At 36.6% G+C, this 16,669-nt stretch overlaps 1 protein-coding gene across 8 annotated transcripts in view; it reads left to right on the top strand.

Moving 5' to 3' along the window:
• Positions 1-16,669, top strand: part of SYNCRIP (synaptotagmin binding cytoplasmic RNA interacting protein) — a 30,720-nt gene that overhangs the window by 4,037 nt on the left and 10,014 nt on the right. For all 8 annotated transcript variants that reach the window (XM_070496202.1, XM_070496201.1, XM_044757557.2 and 5 more), the window contains 6 exons: positions 2,244-2,357; positions 2,457-2,633; positions 12,297-12,432; positions 13,415-13,620; positions 15,746-15,895; positions 16,215-16,336. In XM_070496202.1, the coding sequence (XP_070352303.1) occupies positions 2,244-2,357; positions 2,457-2,633; positions 12,297-12,432; positions 13,415-13,620; positions 15,746-15,895; positions 16,215-16,336 (905 nt within the window). The remainder of the gene's footprint in view (positions 1-2,243; positions 2,358-2,456; positions 2,634-12,296; positions 12,433-13,414; positions 13,621-15,745; positions 15,896-16,214; positions 16,337-16,669) is intronic.

The raw sequence follows: 16,669 nt of genomic DNA, 5'->3' as shown, positions 1-16,669 counted from the left end.
TCTAAAACAATTCATTGTTCATAAGTTTTTCTTGTTACCCAGCTATTGATGTTTAAATCTGTGCTTTTGGATTCTAAGTAGGAGACTTAAAGAAATACATTCACCATATTTCTAGATGCTTTTTGAAAAGCTACAAGTCCAGATTATTGACAGTGGAATCAAAATGGGAGGGAATCAGTTCACCCCATATTGTGGGAGACTGTACACTTAGCAGTTCACTGCTCTTCTTAGGATTCTCAAGCCAGCCCGCTCCCCCGCCCCCCTAGAATTAAACAAGGATTCTAACAGTGCCTTCTTTCCCTCCCATTAGTATGGGTTATTAAGGCTAATTTGTTGATTTCTAAAAGCATGTTTTAACAGTAAAATTGATTAGTGTGAAAGTGTAACCTTTTTTTAAGGTCATGTGGAACAGTAAGTGGCTTCAAATTCAACTAGGTTTTGATCTTTGTTTTGATTTTTAGTTGTGTTGAGTCTTTAGTTTGTAGAAAATATAGTGATCATACTAGTTTTAATCTGGCGCTCTTAATACAGTGTGCCAGTGCTCTTGAACCTTGGGTTATGGTTTAAGAAAATCAGTTATTAGGAAAGATATGGATGTTGAGTGGTGGTTTAATATATGGGAAGAGGGAAGCTTGGAATATGAAGTTAACTGTTAATGTCATACATAAATTTTAGCTTTCACAGGTCCAGCTATGAGTGAATTGTGTTTGAACTATAAATCTAATTTTTATGTAGAAATGGAGTATAGTTGTCCCCATTGTAGTTGTATCACTTATAATTAAATCTACATTTGGGTGTCAGAATCATTAAAATTCTATAAAAATTTAAAGTTTACTTTGTGTCGCTTTCAGTTCTGTCTTTGGAAGGGAGTAGCTTAAAGCTTTAGTGTGACTTAACTTGTGGCAAGAAGACCTAGAGGCATTTTTGTAGGATGTTTGACAGGGAATACGTTTTTCCTTTTTGTTTTTAGGGATTGATATAAAAGGTATTATTTGAGTCATAAAGATTAAGGTGAAAGGAACACAGGGATTACATATGGGAAAAAAGGAAGATGAGACGTTTAGTAGTTAATGTGATAGTAATAGATTTGAGTTTATTTTTGTTACTAAACCCATGTCTACCTTTAAGCAAACATGTTTGCGTATAATAGGAAAAAACTGCTTAAAAAATGTAGCACTTTGTGTGCCTTGTTGTTAGAGTTTAGGAATAGAGGAGTTTTTGTCAAAGTATTTTTTCATAAATATTTAACGTTTTCTAAGTAGAAAGAGTTTGAACTCTTGTCTAGTCATTTTCAGAGACTAAGGTGACCCTAAATTATTTAATGGCATTTTGATAAGTTTTGTCATGTGCCTGGTGTTAGTTTTTATTTCAGAATTTATCAGCTAACTATTAGATTGGTTTTATTATTTAGAAAACCAAGTTTGTGCTAAATGGTTGAGATGGTAGAGAAGGGGAATAATTCCTGTTTTTTTTCATTGGGCTAACGGTAGACTACTTCTACACTTTTGTCTGTAATAGGGAATGAAGAGAATCTGTTAATGCTTTGAGTAAATATGAACTGTGTACATTTTAACATTTCACTTTTAGGGAGATAAAATGTAGAACTTCTGTCACATTGTTGCAATTTCATGGTTTTCAAAGTCATTTTGGCTCTAATTTTTTCTGAAAGATCCATGCTGCCCTGTGAAGTGTGTGTGGTACTTGAATGTCAGATGAATAAGAGGGTATTTTTCCTGTAGCTCCTGAGTTTCTGAGTTTAGCTTGAGAAGTATAGTTTCCATAAAGGTTGACAAAATGCCCAGAATGGCAGTGTGTACCTAGGAGTGTGGGGTCTGGGGAATTTATTGGGTAAGAAACCTAGACTTGGGAGAGGTTGCTCGTCCAGCTTCTTCAAGAGAGAATTAAACTCAACCAAATTAGGTACAGTAATTTTTTTAGAATAGATAACATCCTGCTTTTAAAGTTGTTGATGGATCAGTATTAGTTTTTTGTTGTTCACTAAGCACTGCTCCATAATTAATTGGAGACCAGAAAATAATTTGAACAGGATCCTGAAATTTTCAATATAAATTAGGGCTATTACAAGTATACATTAAAGGGGAAATTCTAAAACAGACACCAGAACCCTGTAGGGAATGTTGCCAAGTTAAATAGAAAGATTTGAACAAGATTGATTTTTAACTGCAAATGCATGGGTGTGGTCTTGTGAAATAAATGTATTAATGACATTTGAACTTTTCAAGGCACTCTTGGAAAGAACAGGCTACACACTTGATGTGACCACGGGACAGAGGAAGTATGGGGGACCGCCTCCAGATTCCGTTTATTCAGGTCAGCAGCCTTCTGTTGGCACTGAGGTAAAGAAACTAAAAACTTGTACTTTTTGTAGTAAATGCACGGGTATCTGGTTTCCTAAAGAAACTCTCCGTGATTTTTACTTCATCTTTAATTTACAGATATTTGTGGGGAAGATCCCAAGAGATTTATTTGAGGATGAACTTGTTCCATTATTCGAGAAAGCTGGACCTATATGGGATCTTCGTCTAATGATGGATCCACTCACTGGTCTCAATAGGGGTTATGCGTTTGTCACTTTTTGTACAAAAGAAGCAGCTCAGGAGGCTGTTAAATTGGTAAGTTTTTGTTTCCTTCAGTTTTCACATTCGATACCTTTAATTAAAACCAGGGTTTTTTTTGTTGTGCTTGAGTTAACCAGACTTTTTTGAAGTACTTGATTAGGCATTGTCTTTCACATTCTCTGTGGAGCAATATTCTTTGCATGTGTAGTTGATTGAACTCAGGATCTATAAGGCAGTGTAGCAGAATTCCTAGTTATTGGTTCTTTGAAACATTTGGCTTAGTGTTTTAATTTATAATAATGTTAAAAGGTTTAAGAAAGTAATAGGGCTTTCATAGTTTCTGACCATATCGGGGCCATCCCTTTTTCTAAAATATTTCACGAAGACATTGTGATGATAAATTTCTAGTTAATGAAATAAAGGATTTTATAATGAGTGGCAATATCTGATTTAAAAGCACCAGATGTTAGGTGAGGACCTGGTTATTTTCCCAACTTTTAAGAAAGAATTTTAATGTTTCACAGTATGGTTTATATAACTCTCCTTCAAACTAGTTTTATCAAATTCTGTGACTCAAGTGATTTCTACATTTTATAGTTGAAGATGCCAAGGGTTAATTTCAACCCAAGAAATGTACCAGACCGGGGAGGAATTTTTGTAAATGGTTCACTATATCAGGTGTTTGGTAAATTGGCCTTATCTGGCTTACATATTTTATGGGTAATTCTAAGCAAACTTAAAGTCCTTAGACTGATTTCGTGTCCTGAATTTTATTTTTCCTTCCCTCTTGTCAAGACATTGTATTTTAAGGCAGAAACCTTAAGGAGAAAAGGAAAATCAGTGTACTTAGCTTACTTTCTATGTTGGCTTGAATTTCTCCATTGATGTGTATAATTCAATACGGTAAAGGTTTAACGTTAGAAAAGTATGCTCCTTGGAAGAATATGGATGTCTTAAAAAAAAAAAAAACAGTATTTTTTGAATCGAGTGTTTTTTTCTTTCCTTCAAAGGATGCCTTCTATTTCAGAGTGGGGATAGCTCTGTAGGGAGCTTTGAGCTATCAAAATTTTAGTTTAAATAGTTGGGGTGAAAATAAGGACTTTTTAGAGTTCTAGAAAGATACTTTAGAAATCATCCCCTTTAATCTGTAAGAGTAGGACATTTTTGCTAGGTAGTAAAAAAGTAGCAGTAAGTTTTAATGTCGAATGTAGAATGATTGGGAAGGCAATGAGCTATCTTACTGCAAAAAGCTACTACAGAATTTGGCCAGTGATGTCAGACCCGTTTTATATACCAGGCATTAAATTTTATTTAATAGGTATGGTTACTTAGTGTTTTAAGTAATGATTTGTGTATTAACATTTTTAAAAGGAATCATTCAATCAACATTTGTAGGATCCTTAGTTCTTGCTATCAGAATACGCTAATTATGATAGATCCTCACTAGAACTAACTTCTAGACGATTTCTAGAAAACTTACTATAAAGATAGATCATTAGAGGAAGGTGTTATATAATCCAGTTGTAACATGATGACTTTTTTTTAAAGATTTGTTTTTTTCCTTTTTCTCCCCAAAGCCCCCCAGTACATAGTTGTATATTCTTCGTTGTGGGTCCTTCTAGTTGTGGCATGTGAGACGCTGCCTCAGCGTGGTTTGATGAGCAGTGCCATGTCCGCGCCCAGGATTCGAACCAACGAAACACTGGGCCGCCTGCAGCGGAGCTCGCGAACTTAACCACTCGGCCACGGGGCCAGCCCCGTAACGTGATGATTTTGAGTGCCAATAAATGCATTATGAAATATGTTTTGGTTTGGGTAATTGCCTTGGCTTAACATATAGTACAGTCCAAAATTGTATTGCTGTAGGCTTAGAGTATAGTCTTATTAATATAGTTAAGTTTTTTAATTGTAATGCAGATGCTTTTGTAGGTAGGCCAGTCATTTTGATTGGTCTAGGAACTAACTCTTGTCCTTAACTTATTTTACTTTTTTTTTCTGTGTTTGTGATTTGAGTCCTTATCTAGGGGCATGATTTTTCACTTCCGGATGAATAAGAGGCTTTGCATTTTGGTGCCTTTTAAAAGATATTCTCAGCGGTAGTCGTATATACATCCAGTGGGATGAGTTGGACAATATTCATCATTGCTTTTTTTAAAAGGATGTGTTACTGTGGCTAGGGATTATGGTGATAATGGAATTGGGAGATTTGCATTAATATGATAGTAAAAGAAAGGACTAGAGTTTTGAGGAAATGAAACAGCTTAGAGAAATATAAAACTCAAGTTGATTTGAATGTTTTTTGCTGCTTTGTATTTATTGTGGAAATGAGTACTCCTCTACTAAATATAATCCTTAAGGGAGCATATTTTGAAAACTATCCTTACTTGTGTTATATCATGAGAGTCTACTTGAATTACAACTATCTAAGGTGAATTTTTATCTACAGTAATTGAACTGTCATTCTAATTGTAGATAATCAAATGTTGAGAAAAAGGCCTCTTTTGCGTTATTTATGGATAAGCCAAGATTGAAGCACCATCTTCTTGCTTTCCTGTGGTTTGAGTGTCTTGAGGAACACTTTAGATCTATAGTTTATGTGTTCAGCCTTATTTTTTGATATGATTTAGCAGTGATTTTTCTCCCTAGATTAAAAAATATTCTAGAGGGGCTGGCCCCGTGGCTGAGTGGTTAAGTTTGTGCGCTCTGCTTTGGCAGCCCAGGGCTTCACTGGTTTGGATCCTGGGCGCGGACATGGCACTGCTCGTCAGGCCACGTTAAGGCGGTGTCCCACATGCCACAACTAGAAGAGCCCACAATTAAGATATACAACTGTGTACTGGGGGGGATTTGGGGAGAAAAAGCAGAAAAGAAAAAAAAAACTATTGTAGATTTTACTTTTGCACCTGAATTACTTATAAAAATGGGTTAATTGATATTAACAGCTGAAGAAGAGGCATGCAGTTAGAAACAACTGTGGATTTCTTAAATGACCCTATTTTCAGCCAACATCTGCCTTGTATTTTGGGGAATAGAAAAATTCATCCCTAAATGATGATAATCTAGCTAGAGAAGCAAGATCTAAATTTGTGAAAAGGTGAATAATAGCTACTACCACTTGAGTGCTTGTTAAGGCACAGGAGCTGAGCTAGGTGCTACATTATTACCTTTAAATACTATCTCAACCCATTCTTCAAGGTAAGTAGAATTATCTTCATTCTGCAGAAGAGTAAATAGTCTGGGTAACTTGCCCAAGGCCAGACAGTTTTAGTTTGATACCAGGTTTGTTTAGCTCCAGTGCCTATTGTTATCTAGACATAATTTAAACCAGCAGTGCAAGTTGTGTCACCAGGTAGCCTGATTCTTTAAATTATGTAGTGTTTTAGGTAGTGTTAAAAGGAGCTCAGCGAGTAAGTCCTGTCTCTACTGCCTGCCAACATTTTTGGCATCTAATCACTTTTTACCATCTTTACTGCTACCACTCTAGTCTAAGGTACCATTTGAAGAATCCATCTAGCTAGTCTCACTGCTTTCTGTTGTCCCTTTACAGTTTTACCATTCAGAGCATAGATTAGATTACAACATTCCCAAGCTTGAAAACTCTAATAATGGCTTCCAAACGAGGCCCTGTCTGATCAAGTTTCTGTGTCTCTCTCTTACTCTTCTTCTTATTACCCCTCCATCCATGCTTTGCCTTTTTTGTCTTACACGTAAGCTGTGACCATTTCCTTCTCAAGGCCGCCTTCTGCTTTTCTGCTTTCTGACACATCTCCCAGTTATCACAGCTGCTGCCTTCTTATCCATCAGGTCTTCTTAGAAAGAAAGCTCTTCCTGACTTTGAGCAGCTTACCACCCAGTTGCCTCATGACAGTGTCCTGAACACGATAAAAACAATGCTTAGATGTGCTTAAATTTATTTCTTGACCTTGTAAATTATTAGCTTCTCTCTCCCTATCAAAATATAAGCTCTTTTTTCCTGTATACTCGATGTTTAGAACAGTGTCACTATATAGTAGGTGCTGGATAAATAACCTGACTGGGTGACCAGTGCCATCTAATTCATTAGTCACGACGAGAATTTGTAACATTCCTCCATTAGCTATGGGCCATTTTGCTATTTAAAGGTTTTCTAGGCGCTGGCCCTGTGGCCGAGTGGTTAAGTTCGTGTAGCGTCCCAGGGTTTTGCTGGTTCAGATCCTGGGTGCGGACATGGCACCATTCATCAGGCCATGCTGAGGCAGTGTCCCACATGCCACACTGAGAAGGACCCACAACTAAAAATATCAACTATGTACTTGGGGGGCGTTGGGGAGAAGGAAAAATAAAATCTTTTAAAAAAAAAAAAGGTTTTCTAGCTTCCATTTGCAATTATTTCTTCTGTGCTACCTTCAGTTAAAGGGATTAGCCTAGTTTAATGGGAGGTGATGCATATCCCCTCAACCTCTGGGGGATATTTGGAAGTATAGTCATGTGTGCATAATGATGTTTTGGTCAACGTGGGACCCCACATATGATGGTGGTCCCATACCTAGGTCTGTAGTAGGCTGTATCATCTAGGTTCACGTAAGTATGCTTTGATGTTCACACAACAAAGAAATTGCCTAACGACACATTTCTCAGAACGTATACCCATTGTTAAGTGATGCATGACTGTATGTGTAGTGTTTGGCATTGTCACAAAGACCAGGAGAGAGGGCAGGCAAGTATATGTATGTCTTTTGTGATGTGCTGCTAGAATTGGAGCCCAGGGCCACTAGTGCTGCAGTGCCCTTTAGAGTCCTAAATAATGGAAGTATCCTGCTGAAAATGCTAATAGTGCCCATGTTATAAACACTGGAATAGTTGATCTCTATTTGCACATTGAGAGTTATGATTTTATACCACTACTTGTAATAAAGCCATCAGTGGCTATGATTTTAATAGCCACTGATGGTTTTATTCACTGAAGTGGTTGTGTACATTCATGTAACGTGTACAACCATTCTGGTAAATGAGCTGACAAGATAGGTCCACAAATTATTTTAGTAGCAACTTAGCAGATCTTTAGTGTGCTTAACACGAAAACTTTTACTGCTGTGTACAAGGTAGTAGTTTGACTCAATTCTTGACTTCAGAGTTTGTAGGAGGTGAGAGGCTAACTACAATTAAGGTAGATGGTTTGAAGGGTCATAGAGGAATGAAGGGATAGATTGCTTTGGCTTGGGGTTGTTAAAGAAGGCTTTATGATGAAGAGGTTTGAGCAGGACCTTGTAAAGGAACCACGTGAATCTAGCTGAAGCAGTGTTTTTGTGGAAGGAAGTAGGAGATAAAACTTGGATAAAGTCAGTGCCCAGAAGCTAGTGGTCATGACTGCTGGGCTAAGCTGCATTAAAGTTTTGAGCCTTGGTGTGAGTTCAGTGATGTAAATGGCAGAATAATGAAGGATGTTTGGATGAAGAGAACAAAGGCCTGGAGGGTGGCAGCAATAGAAAGGAGACGTTAAACATTTTGAAGGGAGAAATGATAGGCGGTGGTGGTGTGCTGTAGGTTCCATTCCAATTTTCATCAGTGATTGAAATGAGGGCATAGTTGGACTGCCCTTGAAGTGTTTAGTGACTTAAATCTGCATGCAGTGAAAAATGCTGTGGATGACAAAATTAGGATCTGAAAAGATTTTGATAGCCTGGAACAGATAGCTCACACCAGCAAGATGGAATTGGGGGGGACAAAAGTCAAGTACTATACACAGCTAATTTCACAAGTGAACTGTCGTGTGAGTCAGCAGTGTGGTGTGGTTGCCAAATAAGCTAAGGTAATCATGGACTACATGTTGTAGAGGCATGGTGTCTAGAAGTGGAAGATTACTAATAGTCTCCAGCTATTCTAGACTCCACACTTTGCATCTACAATACTGTGTTATGGATGTTATTATTTGGTGACACTTCCGGAGGCATTTTAGTTTGCCAGCATCAGTGACAGAATGGTTAGCCAAGCATAGGGAGCAATTGAGTCATGAGTATTGTGTGTGGGTATATGAAGTACTGTTATTTAGGGGAGGAAATAGATTTATTGTAGAATTTTTAGGGAAGTAGATTTTGGCTCAATGTAAAGAAGACTCAACTAATTAAGAAATGTTTAAGAATAAAGTGGACAGGCTTGGGAGATAGTGGCTTTGCTGCTATAAAAGAGTAAAGACTGAACAACCACTTCTGATCGGATTCCAAATCTGAGATTGCTAAATTTCCGGGCATTTGGTGACTGGCTGTGAGGGAAGGAAAAAATGACTTGAGATTTTGGGCTTAGATGACAAGAATGTTCCAGACTGTATAACTCCTGGTGTTGTGAAGTGCTGAAACTGCATTGATTAATGTTCAGAGTTTGTCTTTATTTTATTTGATCACCTCATTGTGGTACTGGATCTGAAAGCTAGATTCTAAAACCTCCAGATGTCAGTGTCCACTATGCTAGATTTGGAAAGATTTCACGATTTTTATTCCTTTTGATGCTGTCATGGTGTCCTGATATGCTAACTCTTGAGAGTTAGTTTGGCAGCATTACATTAGAATCTCTGCTAGAGTTCAGAACAGTTGTTTTTGTAATGCTCTTCTACCATGTAAATCACAGTTACCCACCTGCTGGGATGCAAGTTTATTCTTTAATTTAAGGTGATAGATAGGTCTTTAAAAATATTAAAGAGGGAGAAAAATTAAGCAGTTCAAATATGCATATAGAAATGTGTGTTTAATCTGTAGATGGGACATTGCTTCAAGAAATGTTTTTTTCTAGGTACTACTTTTGCTTTATTTGGACAATATGGCCAGAAGGTCTCCTCGGCTCCTTTAATGACTTTCATTGGAGAGCCAGTTTACTTTCTATGGGTTAGATATCATTGTTTCTAGGGTTTTTTTTTTTTTTAAATTAAAAAAAATGGGTGAAGTTACAGTTTATAAATGCTACTAAATTTTCACGTCATTTACATTGTTCAGAGACCACAGCCATCCTAAATACTTTCTGCCTACCCTGCAGTGATTAACCATAGCAGGGCCGACGATGGGTTAGAAGGGAAGAAATTTTTCTTCTGTAGGTAATAGTGGAAACATCATTACTACTTTGAAGCAGCACTCTTAATGTTGATGGAAGTGGTATAACCAAGAATTCTAATTTTTCTTACAGGTTTTTTTTAGGACTTAAGATATTTTCTTATAGTAAGTAGCTCCTGCTCTTAGAACATTTGGGGAAAAAGAAGGGGAAATTATACCATTCTGTCACCTTCAAAATAATTCCTATTTCTCTCTTTAAACACCTGGTATTTCCTTGTGTTCTTTTTGTGATATTTTAAATGTGACCATTGATGTGTCACTAAGGCTGGTTGTTTGATTGTAGATTATAAGAATCTAGGGAATGTACATGTCTTAAAGCAATTTGTGTTCTTAGGTTGACTTAGTTGGGAAATAGGGCATTGTAGTCTACTTGTCCATAATCTCATGCAGTGATGGATTCAACCATAGCTTTACTGTTTGCAAGTAACTTGTATCTTTCTACTTTAAGAGGGTTTTGATCTAAATAGATTATATAAATGCTATGAGAAAAAAAAGTTGGTGGCAGGATCTCTCAACCTCAGTGATATTGATATTTTAGACCTGATAATTCTTTGTTATGCTGGAGTATCTTGTGAATTTTGTTATGTTTCGTAACATCTCTGGCCTCTGCCTACCCACTAAATACCAGCAGCACAACATGTTGTCGTGTCGTCAGTCCCCGTCAGTCCCCGTCGTCCTGTCCTATCACCCCACCCCACTGACAACCAAAATTGTCTTTAGATATTGTCGTCTTTAGATATTGTCAACTGTCCCCTTAGGGGCAAACTCACTCCTGTTGACAACTGTAGGTCTTTGTTACCATAGAGAGGGGGTTTTTGTTGACTTTTATAGGATTTAGGGATTGCAGAGTATTTGATGGTCAAGCTCAAATCTATAAAGGAGTTTGGATGGTGGAAGTTTTGGGGAAATCATTTTAATCTGAGGCTTAGTACAAAAATGATTTGAGCGGCTGGCCCGGTGGTGCAGCGAAGTTGGCACGTTTTGCTTCTCAGTGGCCCAGGGTTTGCTGGTTTGGATCCCGGGTGCGGACATGGCACTGCTTGGCATGCCATGCTGTGGTAGGCGTCCCACATATAAAATAAAGGAAGATGGGCATGGATGTTAGCTCAGGGCCAGGCTTCCTCAGCAAAAAGAGGAGGACTGGCAGTAGTTAGCTCAGGGCTAATCTTCCTCAAAAAAAAAAAAAAAAACGGTTTGAGAAGTGATGCAAGTTCCTAAGTTATAGTATTGTGGAGAGAAAGGGGAAGTAGTAGAAATTTTAGGACAGACTTATATAATGTCCAAGTATTTGAACTTTATTTTTTTTGGTGTTGGGGAGCCATTGAGAGATTTGTTTTCAACAGGCAAAAATACTGATCGTGTAAAAAAAAAAAAATGTCTCTGGCGTAGATGTATAGAACAGAGATTATCGTGGCATCATGATGACCAGAGACTTCACTAGCATGAACTGAGTCAGTGGGTTAGAAAGTATAAAACTGGTCTGAGCTGGAGGAAGGACGTTTGAACTCTGTTTAATTTTGAATGTCTGGAGATGGAGAAAGGGACAGGGAGGAATTGATTTTCTGACTTAACTGTGTTTTCTTGCCTGATGTACCTTTTGTGCCAGAATGGAAATATTAGGGAGAGGAATGGTTTTACTTTTTCCATAAGGCTGGTCTATAAATTATATGGGAACTCATGTTGATTTTTTAGTTTGTATAGCTCCACTTGTGTGAATATACAAAATAAATTTTGAGGCCAAGTATGGGGGGAATTAATCAATAATTATTGCTGCTGCTGCCACCGTTATTAGTAACATGAAATTTTTAGGTGGTTTTTAACTGTGTAATATATTAATCCACTTTTCCAGATTGCTTGATAAGCTTTGTAAGTAATGTTTAGATTTGTTATTTTGACAGATTGAGTTTTGCCTCTAATATCTCACCCTTCTATGAGATGTGGTTACTTGAAGACTAAGTTTACTTTTTACTGTAGTTTTATAGTTGGCTTTTCTGCTTTCACCATAAACGGTCTACTTGTCTTTCTCCAACTTTATTGTAGGATTGATGAAAATGAAATGGGGAAAAACAGGGTCGGATTCACAGTAACAAGGTTCTCTCCTTTTAGACTTAAGTATTTGAAGCTGAAAATTCCTTATTGCCGCTTTTTACGAGAGGGAAGGGGGGGTTGGGAAAACAGATTTAGGTGCTGAATAACAGTAACACAGAAAGCTTGCTGGTATTTGAATCAGTTTCCTTTACATGAGGATAACTGGTTGGCAGGATGAATTTAAGCAGAAATTAAGTAAGGTATTGTGGAATCAGCTGTTTTGGATTTAAGCTGCTATGGACCTGATTCCTAATTTATCAAGTTTCCTCAGTTTCCAGGACTTGACAAATTTTTGTATTAATATAATTCATAAACTTTAGTGTGTTTTGTCAGTAGTCTTATCTGTCTCAACTTAGAATTTCCTTTTGCAGTGCTTTATGGTAACTATTTTTTAAAGGATAAAAATACTGGATAAACATAGTGTTGAAATTGTAATTTGCTAAAAAATTTTGTTTTTGTATATGAGGTTTGCATATCTTTATATAATAAGTAAGCACTTATAGTAGGATATTATGAATATTTTAAAAATATGGTGCACTTTTTCCCCTTTCAGTATAATAATCATGAAATTCGTTCTGGAAAACACATTGGTGTCTGCATCTCAGTTGCCAACAATAGGCTTTTTGTGGGCTCTATTCCTAAGAGTAAAACCAAGGAACAGATTCTTGAAGAATTTAGCAAAGTAACAGGTAAGTTGGGTTTATTCGGAAGGAGGTGCAACTTTTAATACTGAAGGTAATTGCATACTTCTGTGTGTCAAGCACTGTTTTAAACACTATGTTTGACTTGTATTCTTGCTCCAACCATTTGAGATAGGTAACTCCCGTTTTCAGATAAGGAAAAACAGGCACAGAAGGTTTTGGGAAATAACTTTCTGAATGTTATCTAGTAAGTAAGGAATGCAGCTGGGGTTTCAACTCAGTCTGTAGAACCGTTGCTGGGCTGCCCCTGCTTTGGAAGGTTGTGTTTCTTTGTGTGTTTTTATGTATTTCTAGGTGCTGCTTGACGTTCTTAGTAGGATTGTTTGATATGTAATGATGTGATTTCCCAAATTATAGAAATAATAAGTACTCTTGTTAGAAGCAGAGATTATATGTTGTCAATATGTTACAGTTCCCTCATGTAAAGTGTTTTTTATAAGTTCAGGATGCTTTTGTTAGAAAATATTGTCTGTTAGAATGTTTAGCAAATTACCAGCCTGTTATCAATCTCCAGGAACATTTGAACTTCACTTAATGTAATACTAATATATTCTATTTCATTTGAAGTAAAGCTGTTGATAACTGAGGCCATAAAAGTACGATTAAAAATAATTTTAGTGTTTACTTGAATAATAAAAATGTCTAACCATGTCTGACCTATACTGCCATTTTCCTAAAACATTTATGTATAGATTTTATGCGTCTCTGTCATTTAATTAATAAAAGCAGAATAAGCCTTAGGTCTAATTAAAAAGAATACCTTTTCTTTTCATTGAGATTTCTGTGTTGGGGACACTTGGAAAGTGTGGATTATGTAAATCACCTGGACCACTTTTTTTGAGAGTCCCCTGTAAAGATGAGGTTATTTTTCATTTTGCTATTCAAGTATTATGTTAGAAAAATAAGTCCTTTGATCTAATTGTCCTTGCTTATTTTATCTAATTTCCTTGGAATGGTTGCTTACTTTCAGAGGGTCTTACAGACGTCATTTTATACCACCAACCAGATGACAAGAAAAAGAACAGAGGCTTTTGTTTCCTTGAATATGAAGATCACAAAACAGCTGCCCAGGCAAGGCGTAGGTTAATGAGCGGTAAAGTCAAGGTCTGGGGAAATGTTGGAACTGTTGAATGGGCTGATCCTATAGAAGATCCCGATCCAGAGGTTATGGCAAAGGTAATGACAGTCAAGTCAAAAATTTTTTTGAGGGGTTGGTGGGAGAAGGGGAAGGCTTAAGAGAAGGGAAAGAAAGAACTTAGAGAATGAATTGTGTACCTTTTTAAACCATATTTTTGAAAGCGCGAGAAGTGTTCCTTGTTAAGGTCACATACCAGAAATAATACTGTATGCTTGGAGAGTGAATATAGAAATTTATTCATGGATACTTAGCTCTAATGTGAAGTTATCATACTCATTATGAAGTAGTTAGCCTACCTGCTGTGGAGATGGTTCACTTTCATCTTTGTGTGAGTTCTAAGAGCAACTGTTTTGGTTTTTGAGAATGGCGCTATTAGCTTACATGATTTTTGTGTTAAAAGTCCTACTCCTAAAAATAGTGAACTGTATTGGCCTCAGCAAAGCTGCTGCAGTTACAAGGTTTAGCTATTATTAGGTATCCTGCTTCAGCAGTCAGTTGAGACATCCTATGAGAACAAACATCTCTTGAGTCAACACTTTACTCACTAGTGCAGTTTGCAGTTAAGTTATTCTACCCTTTGTCTTTTAAGAATCCCCCTTAATGGTTGTAGGCTAGCAGATAGAACTCGTTCACTTAAATCAAGAGAGGAATGTGACATGCCAGAACATCGAGTAAGTGGTCTTGAGGACAGAAGATACTTAGGATTCTTTTTTCCTTTGGCCTGTTAAGCTCTCATTGGGTTAGCACTTTAAGAACTTTGGATGTTATTTCAGGTATTTCAGGAGGAAGTGATGATATTTCTTAGCCAAAAGGTCAGATTTTGTAATTGTATTTTGAGGAGCTTTCAGGATTGAAAGAATTTAACTTACCAGGATTTTGAATGCTCCCTCCCCTCTTTAAGATTTCAAAAGCAGGTCCTAATTAGTTTTGATCACTTTCATTAAGCGTTCAGCAGTTATCTCAGAGGGCTAAGTATTCACATTTTAAGGAAATAACCATCTCCGTTTTGATTGCAAAATAATTCCTAATTTACTAAAAACTACCTAAGCATAAGGCCTTTTTCCTTTTAAGCAGAAAGTACAGAGGTCTGACATACCCTTTGCCCACACACACGCACAGACTTGCCCGCCATCAGCATCTGCATCAGAGTGGTTCATTTGTTGCAATCAGTGAACCTACATTGACACATTATTATAACTCAAGGAACATAGTTTACATTAGGATTCACTCTTGGTGTTGTACATTCTGTGGGTTTGACAAATGTAAGACATGTATTCACCGTTATAGTATCATCCAGAATAGTTTGACTCCCGCGAGAATCCTTCATGATCCACCTATTCAAGCTTCCTTCCCCTTTAGCCTTTGGCAATTGTTGATCTTTTTACTGTCTCTATAGTTTTACTTTTTCCCGAATGTCATATAGTTGGATTCATACTATATATAGCCTTTTAAGATTATATTCTTTTACTTAATTGTATGCATTTAAGGTTCTTCTATGTCTTTTCATGGCTTGATAACTCATTTCTTTTTAGCACTGAATAATAATTGGATGTACCACAGTTTATTTATCCATTCGCTTACGGAAGGACATCTTGGTTTCTTCTAAGTTTTGGCAATTGTGAATAAAGCTGTTTTAAATGTCCATATGCAGGTTTTTGTGTGGACCTGTTTTGGACCTGTTTTCAGCTTGTTTGGGTAAATACCAAGGAGTGATTGCTGGATTGTATGGTAAAAGTATGTTTAGTTTTGTAGGAATCTGCCAAACTGTTCTCCAGAGTGACTGTACCGTTTTTCATTCCCACCAGCATTTGCTGGTGGTAAGTGGTTTGGATTTTGGCCATTCTAATAGATGTGTAGTGGTATCTCACTGTTGTTTTAATTTGCAATTCCCTAATGACATAGGATGTTGAGAATCTCTTCATATGCTTATTTGCCCTCTATATGTTTGGTGAGATGTCTGTTCAGGTTTTTTTGTCCATTAGCTCCAGCAATCACATTCCTTGGCATTTACCCAAATGAATTGAAAACAGTCTATGTTTTATATTTATGATATTCTTCCAGTGAGTTATGACTAAAGTTAACTTTGTAGGGTAGGATGGTGACGTCTTGGAAATGGAACCCTTTGGAAATATACAGGGAGTTTCTGTTTTTCTTAAATTTCAGGTAAAAGTGCTGTTTGTACGCAACCTTGCCAATACTGTAACAGAAGAAATTTTAGAAAAGGCATTTAGTCAGTTTGGGAAACTGGAACGAGTGAAGAAACTAAAAGATTATGCTTTCATTCATTTTGATGAACGAGATGGTGCTGTCAAGGTAAATAACTGGGGAAATTATTATAGGCATTTAAATTAGAATGATTTGTAGTTATCACAGAGTCAGAATGTTTTAAAAAATTGAAGGAAACTCAGAGGTCATATGATCTACTCAAGTTAAGCTTTACTGGCATTAGGAAATTGCATAGCTCATTAAACTAAGTCAAAAGATTATTAGTTGAAAAGGTGAATCTTTAAAGAAAATCTAAATTTTATTTTATCTCATCTTTCCAACATTAATGATAAATGGTTTTTTAAATTTAAATGAATCCTAATTGTTCTGAAAACCTATTTATTGATCAGTAACTCATTTTTTTAAGGCTATGGAAGAAATGAATGGCAAAGACTTGGAGGGAGAAAATATTGAAATTGTTTTCGCTAAGCCACCAGATCAGAAAAGGAAAGAAAGAAAAGCTCAGAGGCAAGCAGCAAAGAATCAAATGTAAGTGAAAGTTGTTAAGTGTTAACCTTGGTGGATTAACTGGTGATTAACAGCTGTTGCTCAAACCTGTGAAGTAAATCCATAACATACCTTTACCTTTTAAAGATGATTTAAGTTGAAAGCTTTGAGTCATAGAGCACTGCCAAGAATCTCAAGAAATGTTTATTGAACTCTTGCTATTAACTATACTTGTGAAAATAATAATAATTCTAAATAACTGGAATTTTGTATAATAAATGAAAATCAGCTAGGATATTTTCTACTCTGGATTACAGAATGTGCTCCTAAATATGTGTTTTAAATGTTAGCTGTCCCAAAGTCTTACATGTTTGG

The sequence above is a fragment of the Equus asinus genome, chromosome 24 (assembly GCF_041296235.1).
Source record: "Equus asinus isolate D_3611 breed Donkey chromosome 24, EquAss-T2T_v2, whole genome shotgun sequence".
Classification (NCBI taxonomy): Eukaryota; Metazoa; Chordata; class Mammalia; order Perissodactyla; family Equidae; genus Equus; species Equus asinus.
The sequence above is the reverse complement of the archived record's forward strand: the minus strand, read 5'-3'. Positions and strand labels throughout refer to the sequence as shown.